At 41.6% G+C, this 23,075-nt stretch overlaps 1 protein-coding gene across 3 annotated transcripts; it reads left to right on the forward strand.

Annotated features, from left to right (window-relative positions):
• Positions 1-878: 878 nt before the first annotated feature.
• Positions 879-22,294, forward strand: galnt7 (UDP-N-acetyl-alpha-D-galactosamine: polypeptide N-acetylgalactosaminyltransferase 7). Of its 3 annotated transcripts, none has more exons than XM_080463401.1 (15): positions 879-1,725; positions 4,724-4,835; positions 6,315-6,627; positions 11,920-12,086; positions 12,171-12,301; positions 12,435-12,514; positions 14,470-15,090; positions 16,355-16,472; positions 16,552-16,674; positions 17,029-17,144; positions 18,633-18,735; positions 18,879-18,977; positions 19,403-19,531; positions 19,958-19,988; positions 20,281-22,294. In XM_080463401.1, the coding sequence occupies exons 1-15, from the start codon at positions 1,603-1,605 to the stop codon at positions 20,385-20,387; spliced, it is 2,373 nt and encodes a 790-aa protein (XP_080319527.1). In that variant the 5' UTR covers positions 879-1,602; the 3' UTR covers positions 20,388-22,294. The 3 variants fall into 3 exon arrangements, with proteins under 3 accessions (XP_080319527.1, XP_080319529.1, XP_080319528.1); XM_080463403.1 differs by having other exon boundaries at positions 14,470-14,652; XM_080463402.1 differs by having other exon boundaries at positions 14,908-15,090.
• Positions 22,295-23,075: the final 781 nt, after the last annotated feature.

Here is a 23,075-nt window from a genome sequence, read left to right on the forward strand (position 1 = left end):
CTGCAGTGATGATGCCTGATTTTATTTACAAGGAAAACTTGTGGATTTCTATGTAAACATCAGCATTGCCCTTTGTTTGCTGTTACTGTAACTCTTCCAGTCACTGTTGCCTCTGGAGAGAGAAACTTCTCTGCTTTAAAACTCTTCAAAACGAATCTGGAGGCAACAATGTCCCAGGAGAGACTTTCAGGACTGACACTGATTTCAATAGAGAGCATTGTGTGAAGGTCTTTGGATCTGGAGGACAAAGTTACAGCATTTTGGTACTGATTGTAAGGTTGTTGTTGGACCATACTCTGTTGTGGAGCTTGGACATGATTGCTGAGGCCTTTCATATATATTCTAGCATTGATCTCTGATTCTAGTGAGAGATTGGCACTAATTATGGACCTAAGGTACTGGAATTTCTCGACCGAGTTCAGCTCGTGGTTTTCTAAATGGATGCGTGGCAGGTGGTCAATGCCTTGACCCATCACCTCAGTCTTCTTGATGCTGATGGTAAGACTGAACTCATCACAAGCTTTTGAGAAAAGGTTGATCAGTGTCTGCAGAGCATCCCCTGAGTGGGCCGCTAAAGCGATGTCATCTATAGAGAGTGGCTCTCTGATGGTGACATGTCTGACCTTTGTTTGAACACATTCTTGAATCACCACTGTGTTTGACACCCTACCAGAGTATCATTATTATGAGGTGTGAGGGTGCTTTGGATGGTGGCTGAATGGGTTTCGGACCCTCCTTTCTTTGGAAACCTGCAAATGCCCATTCAAGGAAGCTAAACAATGCCAAAATGTATGTATATACATTTTTTTTCAACAGGAATAGTTTTTTGAACTTTACACGTGTTTTCATCCTCCCCCTTATCTACACCACAATGGTTCGGTCCATTCTCAAGTATCGGTGGAAGTGTGTTTGTTTGTGTGTGTGTGTGTGTGTGCGCACCTTCACCATATTTATATGGTTCAAGTTTGTCTGGCTTTTTGTTTTTGTTTTTTTTAATTTGCAGTACAAATGTCCCTCCAACAATCAGAATGAGTGTCCGCCCGTCTTTCCGGCCGCTACGTGCCAACATGACGTGGCAGTGACAATGAAGAGTGGCTGAGGCTTCATAATGACTTGACGGCCGTTAACCAGCGGGTGGACCTGTTGTTTGCTCTGCACGACGTGCTGCTGTCACACCGAGCCTGGCTCTCCCCGGGGGAACACCAACAGCATGTCTGGTCGGGAGTGAGAGTAATTAGTTGACACCTTGTGTGCGACGGGACACACGCCTGGAGGTGGGTTCACTCCCCCACGACGTTCAGCCGGGCAGAGCTCCACCGCAGCGGGAGGGACTGAGCAGAGAGGAGGGGGGAAGCACCGGAGCTCACAGTCCGCGGGAGCAGGTCCGGGAGACCACCGTCCAGCAGGAGACCGGGGTTCCAGCAGCTCCACCGGGGTTCCAGCAGGTCCACCGGACGAGGATACTCTATAGTTCAATAATTAGTTGGTCGTTAGCCGCTCTGCGAGCCTCTTGCTCCGCTGCTGTAAGCCGCTGCTAGCAGCACTAGCCGCTTAGCATAGCTTAGCATCGGGCATCCTGACTGCCGGGAAACGGCCACCGACATGAGGCTGAAAGTGGGATTCCTTCTCCGGAGTTTGCTCGTCGTCGGGACATTCCTCGGCCTGGTGGTGTTGTGGTCGTCTCTGTCCCCGAAGCCCAACGACGAGAACCCGTTCGAGAGGAAGGTGAGTCGCGGGTCCAGGAAGCGCACACGGCGGGGAACAGTTACCAGTGTTAACATAACCAGCAGAACCCCGGAGTCACAGGGAAACATGCAAATCAGCGTTTATTCGCTGCTTACATTTGCTTTGCGTTCACGCATATAGAGACTCGCGTATCAGACGGGAGAGCTTTTTCATTCAGCTGTGTCCACGTTGTCATGGAGATCAGCTGCTCTGGAGCACATCTGGATGCTCATCTGCACTGTTTCTCACAGAAGTCAGGTTTCCACGTTAGTGTTTTAGTCAGGGAGCATTGACAGCTCACACACCTCTCACTTCATTCGCTCTGTTCTTCCAGGATGTACATCCGCATGTGTCACCACGTTGGAGTAACGAGTCGATACGAGGCGGAACTAACAGTAAAAGTTCCAGCACTTTGTTTTACATTGTCTTAACCCCTTATAGGACAAGTGATCTTCTGGAGTAACTTCTTCTTTTAACATACAAGTAGTAGACTCAGGTGTGTCAGTGAATCCTCTTGTCACAGGTGTATAAAGTCAAGTTCAAAGCCAGACTGGTACAAAAGAATTAAAAATCTTTTTTTTTCTTTATAAAATTAGACAGATTTGTTTTTTTTACATTAGCAAACACCGAAATAAATAAAACAACCTAACAATTTCAACAAACTGTTGTCTTCAAAGTCATATAAGAAAGCATAAAGAAGTAAAGTTATAAAATCACGAAAAATATTAACCGCACCACATAAGGAAATTGACATTAATCTTATTTTTAGTTAGATTTAGTTGTAGGTTTTGTTTGTGATTTTTTTGTGGCATCTTCAGTTCCAGGAAAAAAGACTTGCGATGTTCATTCTGAAATCTTTGCTATTAGATCTCACCCTCGCCTCACCTTTTGTAGTTATGCCACTTGACAGAAGCAGGTTCTGGACTGGTTCTGCTAGTTTAATCCTGTGTTCCTGTGTAACTGGAAATAATATAGTCAATGATTTTTAAGCCTTAAACTTGAACTACAAATGAATTTGGATGTTTTAGAGCTCTAATATGAAGTTTAACATTTATTGGGTTGTAGGTTGCTGGTTTTCATTTAGTTGACAAAGTTTTATCTTGTGTTTGGGCTGTAAGATATCCGTGAGATCAGGCAGCGCCGTCATTTCCTGACCTTAAAATTGCTCTACAGAACGTCAACACCCTGTGGGAATCCTTCAAGGAAGAGTTGGACACAGTCCATATTGTAGGACTGAATAGAGGAAATAAATCTGTTATGTCTATGGTTTATAACATTCTTAAAAATATGACAAAGCTTGCGCTGCATGATATTCTGTAAATATAATGTTGTTTCGATAAGGATATTAACCTAACCCTTCTCACAAATCATGTCTTTTTGCTTTGAGATTTGGTCCTCCCACAAACGGTGCTCTTTCTCTTGCACCTAACTCTGCTGTGGCCGTGCGCTATGAAATAATTACAGTTGCAAGCAATTGAAATTAACCAGTTAATCTCACTGAATAAAACAGGATTTTAAATGTGAAAGAAAAGCCAGTCATTTTGATAATTTAAGATATATATATATATATAAAGCAGGTTTTTTTCTTGCCATTCTCTTAGTTATATATATTTAATTTGACAATATAAAAAAGTGATATTGATAAACACTATGAACAATAAAGCTTGTGAAAGAATTAAGAAGTCAGTTTTAAAGAAGATGCCCAATGGGAAATTAAGTACTATGCAGAGACATTTCCAAACTACATGTTTACATCATTTTGCCACATGCACTGAGAATTGCTCACAGAGTGGCCAGCAGTGGAAAGACTTCAGAGGAATAGCTTCTTTATCAGAACGCACTCTACTGCACTTTTTTCGTTTTCTTTTTGAGCTTCTGCAGTCGACTGATCTTCATTTCCATATGGACGAATCTGCTGATCAGCCTCTTTCAGCTTCAGCAGCGACTGGGAAATGCCTGCAGTTCAACAGAGCACAAGTCACCCACAAAGCTTGTTCTGCTCAAATAATAGTTATGGAGATAATTCAAAGGCACAAGAGAAACTTGAATAAGTGCCCTCAGAAATGGTGGAACTGTAAGAACCATAGACACTCATTACCTGCTGTAAAGTCCTCCACTGTCATAAATAGGGTCTAAGCATACATTTGAGAAAAGGATTCATTTTGCAGATGGAGTTTATACTCCAGCATTACTATTATTTCCGCGCTTGTGTCTAACTCTGGACTCAGGTGAAGTCTTAGCGCTTGGTCTCAGTTCCTTGTCTCGGTGGTGCCAAACGTACGGCCCACGGGTCACAGCATAACCTCACAAGGTGTAAAAATTAAAAAGAAAACTTATCAAAAAAAATTAACTACTAGGTACGCTTCCTGAAACACAAACTGGAAAAACCTTGCTGCCTTATTGCTCAGGTTGTCCTTGTTTTTAATAATGCTCTGTATCGTCTGCCTGGTGACAGCAGTTCAAACGGCATGAACAGGGTGTGTATTGTCCTTAATGATGACGTGCACCTGTGTGAGGCAGCGCTAACTGCGCTGTTTTGATTTCCCGCCTGGGATCCTCTGAGCTGCTGTAAAACACTAATCATTTGTTGAGAAAATACAGGCCTGAAATCTTTTATTTTTAAACATTTCACTGTATTTTGCACCTCGAGGCATCAGAATTATATTTATTTTCCATATCTAAACTTCAACTTTTTGAAAAGATGGAACTTGGGGTTAAATCCATCCGGTTTACTCTGTTTTACAGTAATATTTGGTTGTATCATCTCCACCTGTAAATCAAAGAAAAGGGTTTGAAGCCCTCACAGTCAGCAGTGAAGAGCAAAGGTCTCTGTGACCTCATCAAGACAGATAATCTGTGTCATTTGCTTCATCTTTTAGAGGTCAAGATGCTTTGAAACACAAAGCTGCTTTGTGCTCTCGCTTGGCATGGCGTTGGTGTGTCATCACATTTAATCACACTTTGTTTCTGCTTTCTTATTGTGCACTCCAACATTCAGGACGAGGCGTTGCTGCCCAGGGCAGAGCTTCCTGATCAGTTCAAGCCTGTGGTACCATGGCCTCATGTGGAGGGCGTGGAGGTGGACCTGAACTCCATCAGGCTCAATCAGGGTGAGACACACACACGCACACACACACACACACGGTTTTAAAAGGAGACTAAAGCAAGCGTGTGCAGGAGAAAATGTGACTCACATAAAGACACACAGAACAGGTTTTAGAATTTCATTTTTAAATGTAATGTCACAATGTAATAGATTTTCTGGATTAAATACAAACGCAGATGCATTAGTGTGCTTTTTATTTATCGATTTATACACATTGCTAACATGTCAGCCTCGTCCTGTATGAAAGATGTTTCTTCACCTTCGAGTCCTCCTCTGTGTAAATACAGACAATAGCAGCTTTAACCAGTGCCAACGCTAACGATCCACCCAGAGCAAATTATATGAATCAGTTGTTGAGTTTTATGATGTGGGAGGATGGTCAATAGGTAACTATAATAAGGAATTACTAAGTGGACCGGTAGGATCAAGGCGGATGGGAATTTGGTTAATCTTCTTTTGGGAGGAATCGAAAAAATTGTTTTTACTTTCCCTACATCACCTGGAAGAAAGCATCCAGACCAACTGCAAGGAGTACGCAAAGAAAACCTAAGTATGCATACAGATAAAGCACATGCAAACTCCACATAGAAAGACCTGGCTGGGACTCAAACCTGTGATCTTCTTGCTATCAGGCGAGAATTCTAACCACACCAAATAAAATGAGAAATCCTGTGATTTTTCATGGTGGTGGGAATCTACTTTTCTTTGGTTTCTTCTCCTTTTGATTTAAAAACTCAAAGTTAGCATGATCTATGTAACTTTCATATAGTCAGAACTGAGAAAATCCAGCCCAATGAGATGGAACAATGTACCATTACCAGAGCTCAGTGGGTTAGTTGGTCCACTTCTCACTGCGGTTTTGTCTTTTTCTCTGCTTTGACGTTAGTTTCAGGAGCTACGTTGTGAATGCACTTTGTAAATAATTTAATCTAGTTTTCTACTGAACTCACTTGATCACCGTAATTTCCGGACTACAACCTGCCACCTTTTTCACACACTTTAAATGCTGCGGCTTAAACAATGATGTGGCTAATTTATGGATTTTTATCGGTTAATGAGCTTAATGCTACTGATGTATGGGAGATGCGTTATGGTGCATCATGTAACTCTGACGTTTTTTTTTTTTCTTTATAAATTTGTTGGGTGCGGCTTATATTCCGATGTGCTCAATAGTCCAGAAATTGCGGTAAATATGTCTTAAATTGGTAAAAAGTAATTGAATCCATATTTCAAAGAAACATGAGAGAATGTTGAAGTGGAGTGGTGGTTCACAGGTTAGGGAACAAAGCTTTAACTCAGAGCTTTGCTGGTTTGAATTCCTGGGATGTACGTGCTTGAGCATGACCTCTAACCCCCAACTCCCTGAGGAAGGTGACCTGGTGTAAAACAAAGCTCCTTTTAGACGATGAGAACATCTCCAGTTGACATGCATCGGTACTTTTTGTTGTGTCACGTTCTGGACTCTCGCTCTCGTCACCTTCAGGGGCCAAACCTCCGGAACCCAACCAGCAGCCGGACCAGAAGCAGGTGATCCAGCAGCAGTACGTCACCTTCAAACCTCACACACACGTCTACACCAGCCCAATCCTCAAGAAAGGCATCCTGGGAAACTTTGAGCCCAAGGAACCTGAACCTCCGGGGGTCCCTGGAGGTCCTGGAGAGGGGGGCAAGCCCTTTGTCCTGGGTCCAGAGTACAAAGATGCTGTCCAGTCCTCCATCAAAGAGTTTGGCTTCAACATGGTGGCCAGTGATATGATCTCCCTGGACCGAACAATCAACGATATCCGCCATGACGAGTGAGTACTGCCGCTTGTTGTTCTGGAAGCATCGTTTTGTTTGAGGGATGTCGTGATACATTCTGAATCATGAATGACTTTTAACACTATTGAGTGTACAACAGTACACTCAACAGTTTTCTGGCCAGCAGTAAAGCACACTCCTCTCCTAAAGCCTCCACACACAGTGACGCCACAACACCCTCTGCACGACCTCATGAGTCCTGTTATTTGGTTTAAGTGATATTAAAATTCTGAGTTTCATTTCAAAACTTATCCTGTTGTTTCACAAGACAATCATATCCTCCACAGGATGTATTCTATGCCACAGTTAAGTTGGCAGCGATGTGCACTAAATGCACCGTAATTATTTAGCATATTCTAAAATTGGAGCGTTCCATTGTCGATAACAGACCTCCACTTTTAGTCTCTAACAAAGCACTTCTGGTCTGTCCCTCCACCAGTCACACACCCAGCGCTCTTGTTTTTATCATGGTAGTTTACAATCAGAAGCAGCCAAAGTTCAACTTTAAGTAAACATTTTTTAATTCTCCATATCTTTCTAAACGTTTACACGTGAAAACGTTTGAACATGATTGTTACACAAGTTTGGCTCACGGAGAGCATCTATATCATGTGCTTAGTGCACATTTTGAGTTAGGTTAGTTTTTGGTATCTAATCCAAAACAGCCCGAGGCACAATGGTTATTTTCCAGCCTGGAAAATAAAGAAATATTATTCATCCAGGGAAACATTAGCGAAGCTTATAAACACAAAGCAGGCCCATCAAAGGGTTTGCACAGGCTTTACAAACAGATCATTGTTTGACACACTTAATGCGCAATTTGACTATATCTGTTTTAATTGCATCCAATCAGAATCACTTATAAAACAACTTGAGGCAACATAGTTAATGTTTATAAAAGAATGAATAATCCTTCACTAAAGCTTTTAAACACAAAGCAGACACGTGACGATGTTTGCCCAAGCTTTACACACAGAGTGTCATATGGCAGTCTTAGTCTGCATTATGAGCGTGTATATACTGTTTTATATGTCAATAGTCCAAGTCTTGGAAATGTGACGTGGCTCTGTGTGTTATCTCACTCAAATGACTTCAGGCACTGGCACAAGTAGATTTGTTCACTTTTCATTTAAAAAAGAAAAAAGTGATGCAGGTCAGGAGAGTCACTGAGATAAATCACTGTAAATGTCGTATCTGGCTGGAACGCTACACTTTACAGCATATATGAGTCTCTTCAAGTTGAATACTTTCCTTCAAATTGTACATTAAACGATGCAGGAACCACGCTGCCTCCTAAAAGCATAAAAGCTTTGATGTGGCTGAGATAATCACCAGTTCTCTGCTTTCTTGGTTAAAGTAAAAGCTTGTGCAAACAACCAGATGAGATCCTGTCTGAAAGAACTTGGTAAGAAGAACATTGTATCTTCTTCGGGGAATGTGCAAACAAACTCTGGTCACATTGGTATTTACTGAGGAGGAGGAGCAAGGTGTGACTGTCACACAGCGCTTTGAGCAAGCAGCGTCCAACTGATCTCCAAAATAACTCAGGTGTTTGAGTCAGTCCTTCTCAAAACCTCTCGGGTGAACCGACAGCAGTCACGACACACCGGAGTTCTGCCTTGTCTCTTCAGAGGCTTTAACATAAGCTCAGAGCTCAGGCTGCAGATTCATCCACAGCTTTCCCACCACTGCTTTTCCTATTGCTTTTTATAGTAACATCTCGCCAGCACAGTGTACCAGGAACACATGAAATAACTCTGATCTGCCATAATCACTTGCCGACAAACTGAAAGAAGCTAGAAATCATGGATAAATCTCACCTGGAGAATATGGCAAAAAGTGGTCAGGACATCTGAACTCCATCCATCCATCTTCTATACAGCTTATCCTGTTCAGGGTCGGGGGTGCTGGAGCCAATCCCAGCCGACGTGGGCCAAGGCAGGATGTACCCGGGTCAGGTCTCTAGTCTATCGCAGGGCAAACGCGCAGAGACAGACAACCACTCACACACACCCTCGGGGCAATGTAGGGCCACCAATTCACCTGGCATGCATGTGCTTGTCAATCTTGTTTGGGAACACCTTGAGTTCAAAGGACATTGAACATTGAATATTCATATGTGTGTTCCAGCTAATGTTCAACTGTATTATATTGCCCTTTTTAAGCAAAAAAAAAAAAGGAAAAAGAAAACTTGGATCCCTCTTTATCAGAGCAGCATTTAAGATTCCGATTTGGGAATTTCTGCACTCCACAACTTGTACAAACACTGATTATTCATCATAGGGTTTTAAAAAAGTAATGTCTTATGTAAAATCACAGAATGTGGTGTTCAACTTTACCAGGTTTCTGGTGTTCTTGTTTAAAGTGAACACCCACTTGCAACTTAAGCGCAGGTGAAGAACACATCTCCTCACCCCTCCAATGTTGATTGGGGTTGAAACATCAGAAGTGAGTGTGTGCACACACTCGTTCATCATTCCCTCGTTTAAGCAGCAGTGGCATATTTTGAAAACTGATCTCTATTTCTAGAGTGTATACATTAGAAGAATATTAGAATATACAAACCTTATATTTTTTATATTTAAACTTGTTTGAATGAAAACAATATAAATATACAAAATACAGTATAAAAAAGCTTTCTTAGGGGTCAAAACCCACATTACAAGCCAATGAAAAGGTGTTTGTACTTGTATTTGTGGAGAGAAAACAATTCTACAGGTACACAACTCATGGTACACAACTACAAATTCACTTTCACAACACCACACTTACAAAGTCACAACTTCTTAATTACAGGTGCACAAATCCTGTTTTACAAGTCACAGATTAAATAAAGTCATGCTGATATTTTCCTCCATTTGTTGCAGTAAATCGGGTGAAAAACATATGTGTGCACCCGTATCGATGTGAAGTTCTTCCACACAAGTCACAGATTGTTTTCTTTATCTACAAATCACACATCGTGGCTCCCCTCCGCTGAGATATCTGGTGAAAAAGACGGTGCTTATCTGAGATTGACGGATTTCACAGCCAATCAGAGGAGAGGTCTCTGTCTCGCAGCCAATCAGAAGAGAGAAGCTTTTCTGTTTTAATGCAGAAACGGAGGAAAGAAGTGACTGACACGAAGTTGGAAAAATTTCACGTCCCAAGTTAATGTATTAATGTGACTCAAAAGACAACAGCTCTCTGCTGTTGTTGATGCAATGAATTATGACTGATGATTTCGATCCTGAGCAGAGGGAACGCTTCTTCCAAGCAGTGGAAACTTTGCTTCTCAGCAGCGATACAGACAAACTCCGATTGGCTTTGGGACACTAATCCCTCTCCTCTGATTGGCTGTGAAATCCGTCAATCTCCGATAAGCACTGCCTTTTTCTCCATTGACTGAATGCACAGGTCTTTTACATTATATCTCAGCTGAGAGCCACGATATGCAATTTGTAGTCGACTGTGACTTGTGTGAGAGAACTTCACATCGATACAGGTGCACAAATATGTTTTTCACCCGATTTACTGCAACAATGGGAGGAAAAATATCAGCATGACAGTTTTTTTAATCTGTGACTTGTAAAACAGGATTTGTGCACCTGTAATTAAGAAGTTGTGACTTTGTAAGTGTGGTGTTGTATTTGTGGAGAGAAAACAGTTCTACAGGTACACAAAACAATTCTACAGGTACACAACTACAAATTGACTTTTACAAGTACACAAATCTTTTTCACCAATCATACCTCCATATATATGAATCTTTCAAGACCTGCTTTGTGCATAAGCAGCGTTTATATGAGAGGCCCTGGTCTGGCTGTCCGAGCAAGTTCACCACATTTACCCAGAATACAAGATGCTAAAAGAAGAAGATGTCCCCACGTGACGTAGTTGTTTCAGCCATAGGGGGTAACACTCGCTATTGGTGGGTAGGGTGTCTGAACTTTTTCTTCAGTTAGAATCTGTAAAACAAGTAATTTTTGTCGGTTACCTGTAATTAAATAACTTTCTTTTCCAGAGGTGAATCAAAACAAGATTAGACATCAATATGTGAGCATTTCTTCATAAAGAACTGAACATTTCATGGGGTGTCCTAATTTCTTCACACTACAGGAAGACTTCAGCCACAGTGAGAAAATGAGCTCTTTTGCATTTACATAAGAGTTTTTTCCCCTTTAGAATTCTTTATATTCCAAAGATCTGAAACATTTAATAAATGTAAACTCATTTGGCTCAACTGCTCAGTCCAACATATCATTCCACTGTAAACGTAGAAAGCAAGGAGCACAGCCTTCTCCTCCACGCGTGTATTCAGCTCATCCTGGAAAACCCCAAACTATTCTCAAACAAGACTAGCAGCAGTCCTTCTGAGGGTGAAACATTACGGTGAGAAGGAAAAACTATGTTCAGATGTCACACTAGGAGTGATGGTAGGAATCTAAAAGGTAAACAAATAGCGTTACGGCACAGTCGACCCATTAATGCTCCCACTATTCCTTCAACCATCACTGTTGGGGAAATTTCCTGAGATACGGAAGCAGTCCCCTTCTCATCATATCTTAAGGAAACACGTTCTACAGGAAGGAGTGTGAGATTGTGTTCTTAAAGATGCTGATAGAATAGATAGACCTCAGCACGTTGCGAGAATAACTACCGGAGGTCGAGAGGATCCTTGGTGGAAGATTAATACTCGACTCTGCATCAACAAGCTCAATTAAGACAACAGATGGGCTTCCGTTACTGATCCACACTTTAAAAACACCTTGAGATATTAAGTTAGAAGGGTTTTTAAAGGTTGCCAGGATCAGGTTCGGTCAGTGATCCGCAAGAGAGAGGAAAGCTGATCCACTTTTTCATGGCTGGGGCCGAGTCAGCAATCTGAGTTCTGACTATCGACTCAGCAAATGTTCCTGAAGAAACCAAGCAATGTGGTAAAAGTAGCAACATTCTTCCTGGATCAGACTGTAAGGAAGAAGGCCGACATGCTGTATGTTGTAAAAAAACAACAACATAAATGCGTAAAGCAACCTCATTTTTTTTAGCGATGGCACATTCTATTTGGCACTCGCTTCACGCGTTTGAAAGGCGGTAGGAAGAAGAAATTGTAAAGTCAATAAGAAACCATACAGGGCCTTGTGATCTTCATTCCTGAATAGAGATTTGAATTTTCATGGTCGAATCTGTCTTTGAATCTAAATTTTCCAGTCGGAAGTGTCTCCGGTGTAAAAACTAACAAAGTCAAATTACAAAGCCTTGTTGAGGCGAACCTGTAAGTGACATTTGTCCCTGTGTGTGTCCTCCAGGTGTAAATACTGGCATTATGACGACAGACTGCTGACGTCCAGCGTGGTGATAGTCTTCCATAACGAAGGCTGGTCCACTCTGATGAGGACTGTGCACAGTGTCATCAAGAGGACTCCCAGGAGATACCTGGCAGAGATCGTCATGATCGACGACTTCAGTAACAAGGGTGAGTTCTGCCATTTGCTCTCCCTGAAATGTAGGTGACTCTAATTCTAATCACGTGTTGATAAGTTATTCTTTGTCTGTGCAGAGCATCTGAAGGAACGCTTGGAAACGTACATAAAGCAATGGAACGGCCTGGTGAAGCTCTTCAGGAACGAGAAGAGAGAAGGTCTGATTCAGGCGCGGAGCATCGGAGCTTACAAGGCCACTAAAGGACAGGTAGGGTCCAATGTTACTGTGACTCCTGCAGCTGCTCCTGCTGCACATCCCATTTATCTTATACTGTGAATGTTTGTCATCAGGCTGGACAAACTCCTGTTTATGTTTCTTTGTGTTTCTTTCAATCCCGAAGGTGTTGATTTACCTGGACGCTCATTGTGAGGTCGGAGTCAACTGGTACGCCCCGCTGGTCGCTCCCATATCCAAAGACAGGTAAAACACTCACACCCGTTGAGGCTCCACTACTGTCGCTGGCTATTAAACAATAACTATTCTCTCTTTGGTGTTCTCGTGATGTAATCAGAGAGCAGAAGTAGGTAAATGATTAACGTGTAGAACTGATAACTGATGCTTTTCTTCACACACTAATTAGTGGCTCACTGTTGCGACCACAGTATTGCACGTGAGTTTGCTCAGTACAAAATGTTTTTGTTGTGCACAGTTAAACATGTTTTCTCTCAGTTCTGAAACCCAAGTTGTAGGACTGCAACAGCCAGTGACACAACACAATGGTTAAAGGTGTATCTATGAAGCAACAGTGCTTTACTAATCTGTGTCTACAGGACTTCTTAATATTCACATTGAGAAGGGCGTAGCCACGTGTTCTAGTAAGCATTACACAACTTGTCTTCTATATTTCATTCAAATAGCGCACACGTCCCTGTGCACCCGTTCTGCTGATATCGCCTCAGTGTGTGTAGGTACAGGTACTGTATTCGTCAACATTTACAGTCTGTTCTCCTGCATGCAGAATCTCGCACAAAACAGTTGTACCATTTTTAGAGCAACTGCTGACACAAGACGCGTGTCTGAGCTCTGTATTCAAGCCAAGTTTCATGGAAGTTGGGATGTTTTGCTCTTTTTTAATTTTTTATTTTAGCAAGGCAGACATTTTGAAATGGAGGGCCAGTGGCAAGAAGAGACTGGAAGAAAATGCTCACCCTAAAATCTAAATTTCCCTGGCATACTTGTATGTGACAAATATAAAAATCTAATTTAAAGGGGCAATTTGAAACTAGATCAGGAACATTGTGAACTGATGTTTATCTCAAACCAAACCAGATCAAAATGTTTTGTAAATTTAGAGCGTTCTGATCATTGCCTTTGCCAACGAAAGTCGGGGCTGAGGTCATGTTTTTGTGTATGTACCCACCCGAATTGCATGACATCTTCAAGGATAATTTGTCCTCATCCAAGGACCAATCTTTTACATTTTAGGATCAAACAGCTCCTGGAGAGATGAGAAATTTCCTCTGTTGTGGACACCGGAGGTCCGCGATGAGCCATCGGTCACGGCTGCAGCAAGAAAGCTGCCGTTAGCTGCCTGCTAGCGCACTGCTAACTCCGCTCGGGAGCTTAGAGCTAATATCTCGGTTCAGCAAGTATCCAGAAACAGATAAACCAATACCCGAGTTAATGCGCTCACAATGCTGTGTGCACCTGCTCAGTGTTTCGTACAGTGTTGTTGCTATCTGACAGGCTTGTTAGCATCGATTTGAGCTAATGGCTAACATGCTAGCAATGCTTATTCTGTTCCACAAACGAATGTGGCGTTGGCGACGGTATCTGCTCTACTGAGTGCCCGTTCTAGTTTCAATCATGTAAAGACTTCCTTCCTCAATAGAAGTTAATTCCTTATCCAAGATGGCTGAACAGTTAACAATGACTCTAGTCAGTGAGAGTTTGCGTCTTACCATCTTTGTTTTATTCCGCGTATAGTTGCTGCAAAATTCATTGATTGATTCCTGATTAGCTTGATTGAGTTCTCTCTTGATAGCTTGATAAATCCGGATGACTGTTTTTCAGATTATGCTGTCTGCACATGTCACACCTGGATTCATACACATGTTCTTTGAGGAAGGTTTTGCTTTTTTCAGAAAAATGAGACTGAACCACATTCTCCACATAAACTCTGAAACATGTCTTCATTGTGAAGACAACAATCAAAAAACCAGTCAGCCTAGATTTCAAATCCTCCTCCTGCTTTTGTCCTCTTTAAAAAAACAAAAAACAAAAATGTAACTGACAAACCCAATAATCTTGGTGAGTTTGCTCATCATGCCACTTTATATACAACTTTCATTGCATCCCAACTTTTTCGGAACTGGTTTTGTATGTTGATTCTCAGCCCAAAACAGAAGTTTGTGTGTCTGTGTGTTTGTGTGTAGGACAATATGCACTGTACCTTTAATAGACTATATAGACGGTAATGAGTACAGCATGGAGCCCCAGCAGGGTGGAGATGAGGACGGCCTGGCTCGAGGAGCGTGGGACTGGAGCCTGCTCTGGAAGAGAGTTCCTCTTAGCCAGAGAGAGAAGGCCAACAGAAAACACACAACGCAGCCTTACCGGTACACACAGCGACATCGCAGCCCGAGCATGTTGAAACTCATCCCTGTTCTCTCTGTCTCCATCTCCCACCCCCACCTGTCCTGTCTCACCCCCACCTGTCCCATCCTACACCCCGCCTCACACCCCCACGTCTTTGTGCTTCTCACTGGCACGGCTGCCTGTATTTCCCCTACATGTACATCACCCCGCACCCCCACCCACCCCCCCACCCCACCCCCTCGTATCTTGTATGCATGTCCTCCCAACCCTGTCAGAACGGTCAGTACGGTGCCTCTGATTGACTCCATCCACGGCCAGAAGTACACCATGGAGCCCCAGGGTGGAGGAGATGACAACGGGTTTGCTAGAGGAGCATGGGACTGGAGCATGCTCTGGAAGAGAGTTCCTCTTGGAGACAGAGAAAAAAAACGCAGACAAACTCTGACTGAACCATATAGGTACTGAAAAACAACATCCCTGACTAATCTGGGGACAAATCCCAATTAACACAGATCTTTTCAAATATTGGGATTTCAGACTATCACTAATACGTATAAAATCCGATTTAATACCAAATGTTTTCATGCTACTGTTTAAAGACGAAAAGAAATGATTCATTTCTGCATATCAAAACTAATCGACTAAATCTAAAGTGTCTCCCAGTGTTGGAGGAGCTTATCACTGTCATGTCTGCTGGCTGCTTCTCTGCTTTCATACCGTGCCTTTTGGAAGTCTTTGTTTTGACTGCAGCCTCCTCTACTCAAGTCTGTAAACTTACTTCTCTTCAACTAATGTAAATCGCAGAGACGTCTCAGGGTTAGAGCCGCTTCTCGACAAGACACGATTCCGTCTCAGGCTTTTCGTTGGGACAGTTTATCGGGTCTGCAGGGGAGCTTCTGGTGTGAATTGGGTTCGAACCGGCCACCATCACCCCCCATATTTTGCCCCAATCCCTTTCTCCATTCATCATGTTTACTTCCTTTCAATATTTCATACTTTGTCTTCATTGTTCTTGTGTGACGGTCCCATTTTTCATTTTTCAGGCTTTCTAATGACACGTGTCCAGTGTTATTTGATCGGTCCCTCCAGAATCTAGCAGTCTTTCACGACATCTGACATTAAATTGTCTGATTAAAGTATTATTTTGACATGCAATGCCAATAATTGCAAGTCAGAGGTGATAAATTGTGACGTAAAAATTGCAGACTATTGGAAATAACCCATGTAATCGTTGCAATTGTATTTATTATGCTGTTTAACAAAAATAGTATTTGTGGATACATTCCTGCTAGTTTCATTCAATTAGCAAATTTATGATCGTGAGATGTGATTATTGAATTCTCTGGTAAGATACATTTGCAATGTTGCACCTAAACCCTTTCCCAGCAGTTCCCTGCAGCCTTCTGGGATGATTCATTTTGCTGATTAATGTTTTATCATATTCTAACATTGTGTGACAACATGCCAAGTGATGTTGCTTTGCTTGTCAGTTGAGTTCAGTGCCAAACAAATGCGGAAATTAAAAACAAACATCAAGGGCGGTGTAAATGTTGCTGAGTTTTATTAAAGTTGCAGACTTGCTCTTTCTGGAGGGACTGATTGTTGCCCTTAAAGATGTAATGATGATCTATCAACACATATTAGTAAAGCAAAGTGAGAGGGTGATGATTGCATATTTTTCAATGCTCGTGTGTGTGTGTGTGTGTCCACGTCTACCTGTAGGTCTCCAGCCATGGCCGGAGGTCTCTTTGCCATAGAGAGAGACTTCTTCTTTGAACTCGGGCTGTACGACCCTGGACTGCAGATATGGGGAGGGGAGAATTTTGAAATATCGTATAAGGTAGGCGTGGATTTTCACAGCTTGTAGACACTGGTGGGCCTCCGGTTCATCACATTGATCCCTTCATCTGTGTGTGTAGATTTGGCAGTGTGGGGGCCAGCTGCTCTTTGTGCCGTGCTCTCGGATTGGTCACATATACAGACTTCATGGATGGCAGGGGAACCCTCCACCTGCACACGTTGGCTCGTCTCCCACTCTGAAGGTATAGCACCAACTTCTAACAGTCTTTTTAGCCTGAATTCAGTGATCCGTCACCACGACTGTCAAACAAGTCTTCTCGTTGTTTTTTCTCTGTGTGCTGGTTGAATCTGTCTCTGTGAAATGAAGCTTTTACAATAAACAGTTCTGAGGAAGAAATGTTGCATCATTGACATATTGACAGTGTTCTTTCTCACCACTATGTGAAGAGGTGTTATTAGAAATACTATAGCACATGCAGTCAGTCAGTTATTTATATCTAAAACCTTGTGGCTTTATTTTTAGATAGAAAATGACAAATCTCAACTGCTGCTGGTTATTATCCTTGTGCAGCTCACACAGCTCTGTGTGTTTCCAGAACTATGTGCGTGTGGTGGAGGTCTGGTGGGATGAATATAAAGACTACTTCTACGCCAGCCGCCCTGAAACGCTGACGCTGGCCTACGGAGACATCAGTGACCTGAAACGCTTCAGGTACCAACACAAAACCAACCTCATACACCTCATGTTGTGCTACTGTCCACATTCTCTGCTCGTCTGAAGGCCTCATTAACATCAAATTGTTCATAGAATTGAGCAAATCCATAATGACCTTGGAGAACTATCTTATTCATCCAAAACTATGTAAATGTAGTGATTGTTGTCAGTTGTTCCTTCTCCATACTCTTATTGAACTATATGTCAGGACACACACACATAATGTACAGAGCAATAAAATTTGAAATAAATAGAATATAGAGACCAATAGAACACGATCTGCCTGTTGGTCCACGTCTTCTTCTCCCCAGAGGATCTATAATGGCAAACATGAAGCTTACAAGAGGATCCAATAATCCTCAAAGAACCCATGAAATGTCATTTTTCAATAGAAATGATTACTGTTCATCCTCTGTCACATTATGACCTCGACTCTTAAAGAAACAGTACAACCTACAGAGACTCGACTGTACAGCAGATGGCAGCAGTGATGCAGCAGCCAGAATAAGCGGTTGTTTTTTTTTTTTTACTTTTAATTTGGCATGAGACCTATTCAGTGTGGATGGATTTCTAAAAGCTGCAGAAAATATAAAATTTTGGGTCTTTATAATTAAGTAAAAGATAAATAAAAAAACGAGGAAACGCAAACAAATGTTTTTTTATATTTTAACCAAGACCTAAAGAAGATTTTAGTTTCCATAGGTTATTGTGAGCATGTTGGGCTTTATGTCCTCTGAACTCTCCTCGTGTGATGAAGCTCACCTCCTCCTGTTCCTCCATCACACTGGTAGTCAGTCTGCACCACCTTCAACTTCTCCACCTCAGAGCATCTCAGCTATTTAATCCACACAAACACGTAAATGTCCAACTTCAGCCGGCCCACGGCATTCACACTCGCTCCTCCAGACACTTTGTGGTCGGGGACGATGATGAACGGGGAACAGTTGAGTTTCAGCGTGGCGTCGTTTTGTCTGTGCAAGTCAGTCTGAAGATCTTCAGTTGTTCAGGTCATGGTACAGACACCTTAAGATCTATGAAGCTTTATTGTTTTCCTTTGTATGATAATGTTAAGTTTTATCACACATTCATTTAAGCCTATTTTGTTTCAGTCAATATCATTTTAAAAAGATTATCTAAAAATATATGAAGGTCATAAGATCAGATGTGTCTTTTCCCATAATTGCAGACCATGATTATCAGTTTAAATAAAATTAAGGCTTGGTTTTTAGTTCATATATATCGCAAGTACATAAATAAATGACTAATCATTTTATAATGTTCTGTGATCGACATGTATCAAATTGTAAAGCTGCAGAATTATTTACAGTAATTACATTTTTTTTTATATTACGGAAAAATAAGTTTTTCAAAAATCAGTTACTCTATGAATATGATCAATATTGACTTTATAAGATTTTGGTAGTGTGATTTCCTGTTTTGTTGATTTGTTTACTGAAGTTTTTTTTTCTTTCTTTTTTTCCCTAGAGAGGAACATCGATGTAAGAGCTTTAAATGGTTTATGGAGGAAATCGCGTACGACATAACGCAGCACTACCCACTTCCTCCTAAAAACATAGAGTGGGGAGAGGTAGGAACACACACACACACACACACACACACACACACACACACACACACACACACACACACACACACACACACACACACACACACACACACACACACACACACTCTGATAGGACTTGTCTCAGCCGGTCTCTGCTCCTATAGATTCGGGGCTTCGAGACATTTTACTGTATCGACAGTATGGGACACACAAACGGCGGGAACGTGGAGACGGGTCCCTGCCACAGGATGGGAGGAAACCAGGTGAGAAAACACTCGGTTCATTTCAGTCCTGATGGGGAAACGATCTCCACTGGATCCGATCGATTAGCAGGTTGAACAGTGTCGACTGTCCACGGTTAGTCTCAAACAAACGTTCCAGCTGAACGAATGAATAAATAATGTCTTTACATTTCTAGAAGTTTCCGTACAAAGAGAAATGTAGAGCTCAGTTCATTTAAACTGTACAAACCACTTAGGAATAAAAAGAAAAATTATCTTTTAATTCATAAGTAATTAATTCTTAAAATTTTTCTTATTTGTTTCAAGTCATAGTTACAAAATATTTTGGGTGAAAAAGAAACCATAAATCAAACAATGCAAAAAATATTTTTTTGAGGAGTCGAGTGCTTCAGTGAATATCACAACGGAATTTTAACACACACGCATGTCTGTGCGTGTTTGTGTAGTTGTTCCGTATCAACGAGGCCAACCAGCTGATGCAGTACGACCAGTGTCTGACCAGAGGACCTGACAACTCAGCTGTGATCATCACACACTGCGAACGGAACCAAAACAACGAGTGGAAGTACTTCAAGGTCATACACACACACACACACACACACACACACACACACACACACACACACACACACACACACACACACACACACACACACACGCTGTATAGTGAGAGGAAACCTTGAGTATTTTGTAGAATAGGAGTCTGGTTTAATAATTCTTTCTAAGAAGTCTGTGTAGTTTCATAAAATGAAATGACCTGATTTAGGAGAGTCGGGGTCAAGGGCCAGGATGTGATTAAAAAAAATGACATTTAAACACTCGGGATCTGGCTTAAAGTCTGGACTTTCAGATTTTTCCAAACACGGTAGCGATAAATGTACTTGATTCAACAGAATCAAACTATTGAAACCATTAAAAACGGCCAGAAAATGTTCGTCCATTGGTTTTTGTTGTATATTATATGAAGTATTTAACCTACATTTCTCCCTCTGTTTGTTCAGGATCTCCATCGATTCACTCACGTGCCAACAGGTAAAGATGAATTGACCTATGAAATCCACTGTAGAGGTCAAATTCACCGATTTCTGGCGAAGATGACACATTTAGTCAAATATAAGTAGAGGCTGGCAGCAATGTTTGTAACTGAGCAGAAGTCGAGTTAAAGTGGAACTAATCTCCACAAAAAAATGCTACGTTTTATTTTTCTTTTACAAACGTTAAAAGAAACTGTCCTCTCATAAAGTGTGCGGAAAATGGACAATTTTTCTTCACAGGAAGTGTTTTTACATGTGATGTGATCAGTATTCTGCTGTTCTGCTCTCAGGGAAATGTCTGGACCGCTCCGACCTGCTGCACAAAGTCTTCGTCTCGGACTGCGACAGCAGCAAAACCAGTCAGCAGTGGGAGATGAACAACATCGTGGCAGTTTGAAGGAAAAACCACTGACTGCTGGGAAAAAGGAGACGAGTGGTGACTGAAAGAGGACTAGTGCTGAAGAGTGAATCCGAGCTCAAAGTTTACAGAAAAACAAACAAAACAAAAAAAAAAAAGACGTTTGTGAGCCGCTGTCAGACTCACACACGCCTCGTCAGTCGTCCTGCGTTGTTCGGACACTCCAGATGTGTGAAGCTGCACTGACGCTTTGGGGCGGGTCTCTGTGGTGGCGGGGCTTCCACTGTGTCTCTGTCTGTTCCTGCTGGGCTCTCAGGTCTTTTCTAAACCACTCCTCTCATTCATCACATCCACCCACTGCTTCATTCACACTCTGATTCACTCACTTACCAAAGAATCGATTTAATTGGTGGAGGATTCAATCACAACACAAACACTGGATAACAGGCTTTCAGACTGGAACAGTGAAGGTGAAACGCATAATGAAACCTCTTGAGTTCCGTCTGGCTGCTACACTGAATTTAAAATCAGCCCACTGTTAGCACAGCCCTGCTTGCTCCTGCCTTAAATCTACAATGTTAGATTCCCAGTTAGAAGCATCCAAAGTGACCTAAAAGAATCAACCGAATGTGAAGAAACAATCATGTTAAGTCCTTTTTAGAGAGATTTCCTGAAGTTAGCTCACTAATAAAGAAATGCTAGCCAGATCAATCGCGATGCAGCAACTAATCATCCAATAATGGATTGTAATGGAATCGGATTGTCCATTTTAAATGTAATAAGAGCCAATAATGCAATGAAATATTTGATCTAATCCTGAAATAACATTTTCCCAATAATTTATTTGTTCTAACCTTATTGAAGTAGCATAAAAACAAATGTTTACAACCACAATCTAGAGAATTTGCTGAATATTAAATGATGTCCACTCCATATAAAACAAACAAACTGCAAAAGAAAAAAATATACAGGCCCTTTTGTGTATTATATTTTTAACTACAGTTGCTACACTTTCAATGAATTTTTGTAATGCTATGTAATAATCAGTAGTTATTGACTATTACATTTCAAATGGTCAAAATCATCACGATATTGGCTGCTATGCATGTAACTCCACTTTACACCACTTGGTGGTGTTGTGAGTCATTCTGACGGAAAGTGGTTGAATCTCAGAACTTAGAGCTGTGCCATAGACTGGATGCTGCTTTCAGCACAATGTGGCATTACTGAAATGGTTCATATTTCAGAGTTTGCTTATTGACCAGTTGAATTTATTAGACCACATTGTGTCTGAAGCATTGAGTCCACCGTTCCATGTCTGAAACAAACAGTCCTGCTTAACGAGAAGCACAAAGGCCTGTGGAGGAGTCGCGCCCTCTGTTTCTGACTTCTGTTGCTTCCCATCAGTCTCTTCATCTCTCTTCGATCTCCAGAAGCTTCCACAGACACTGAGATGCTTTCAGGACTGACAGACTGCCCGCCTTACTTACGGTGTGGAGGGGGCGTTCAGTAGCCGACCACTTTACTGTGAGGTACCAAGCTGTCAGAAAGCAGAGGAAAGACCCCACCGTGGTCACTCTACCGCCAAACTCCGTCTGAAGAGACAAAAACATGAATGAAACTGAAAAAATGTGCTTTTGGGGGTGTTTTTGCAAGGAAAGAGGGTTTGTTTGGTGAATGGCTGATCATGTATGCAATGTTTTGTACAATGTAAATAGATTTATTTCTAAAGATCATGATGCATTTTGTGAAGGGCCTTGAATGATGTAAATATCTAACTTATAGCAGAGATTTAATAATATGGGCTGGACTTTGGGTGAGAAAAATTAAAGACCTGACTTTTACAACGATCACTGTGTGCTCTGTTGTGTTGTGATCGCACTCAAAACTTTAAAGCTGCATTTTACTTTGACGACAGTTTACCTGATAATAAATGGTTAAGAGCCGACTCGGCTTGATCCACCTGTTGCCCTGTAGTTTGGGTTCATGTGATCACAAAACATGATCATGTAAGACTGGAGCTTCTCTGATACCTGCAGCATTTTTTGTGATTTTCTTTTAAAATGCTTCCCTGCTTGGCTCTGTGTTTTGGTACAGACTGAAAGCAGCATTCCACATTGGTTCAGCTCCAATCCCTTCCTCTGATAGTTTCTTAAGTGAATTAGAATTAACTAGGTGACGTACCTCTGCTGTCATTGGACCAAATCATTTGTATTTCATGGTTCCCTGCTGCTGCGTCAGAACTGTGAAATGAGATTCTAACAAGCTCTTTGAATAATGATTTTAAGCCTTATTGTGTAGTTCCAAAAGTCTGATTTTCTTCTATGCTGACATGCCACCATTTATCAGTCCAGAATAACAAAGCCCACATGAAATGAAATGTGACCTCCAGCAAACCCTGATATCTACAATCTGATGAAAATATGAGACTGACATGAATTCCCCTGAAACTCGTGTTCTAAAAGCACAGTAATTGATGGGTGGCTGTGGCTCAGCTGGTTGTCTGTCAATCAGAATGTTGTGGGTTTGATTCCCTATCTGTACACATTTCCTAGTATCCTTGAGCAAGACACTGATACCCACATTGCTCCCAATGGATGAATTGACTGCCTTGCATGGCAGTTGCCTACATTTGTGAGTGAATGAGAGATTTAACAATGCAATGTAATGCATATTCACTCAATATAGAGCAGATGAAATAATGGTTAATTGGTTTTTATATGTAGT

This window comes from Lipophrys pholis (assembly GCF_963383615.2).
Source record: "Lipophrys pholis genome assembly, chromosome: 5".
Classification (NCBI taxonomy): Eukaryota; Metazoa; Chordata; class Actinopteri; order Blenniiformes; family Blenniidae; genus Lipophrys; species Lipophrys pholis.

What these genes read in the sequence shown, in the direction of transcription:
- galnt7 (XM_080463401.1), top strand. Translation starts at nt 1,603, where the DNA reads ATGAGGCTGAAAGTGGGATTCCTTCTCCGGAGTTTGCTCGTCGTCGGG. An exon ending in AGAACCCGTTCGAGAGGAAG is followed by an intron (nt 1,726 to 4,723) that starts GTGAGTCGCGGG and finishes TCCAACATTCAG; the next exon opens with GACGAGGCGTTGCTGCCCAG. An exon ending in AACGATATCCGCCATGACGA is followed by an intron (nt 6,628 to 11,919) that starts GTGAGTACTGCC and finishes TGTGTCCTCCAG; the next exon opens with GTGTAAATACTGGCATTATG.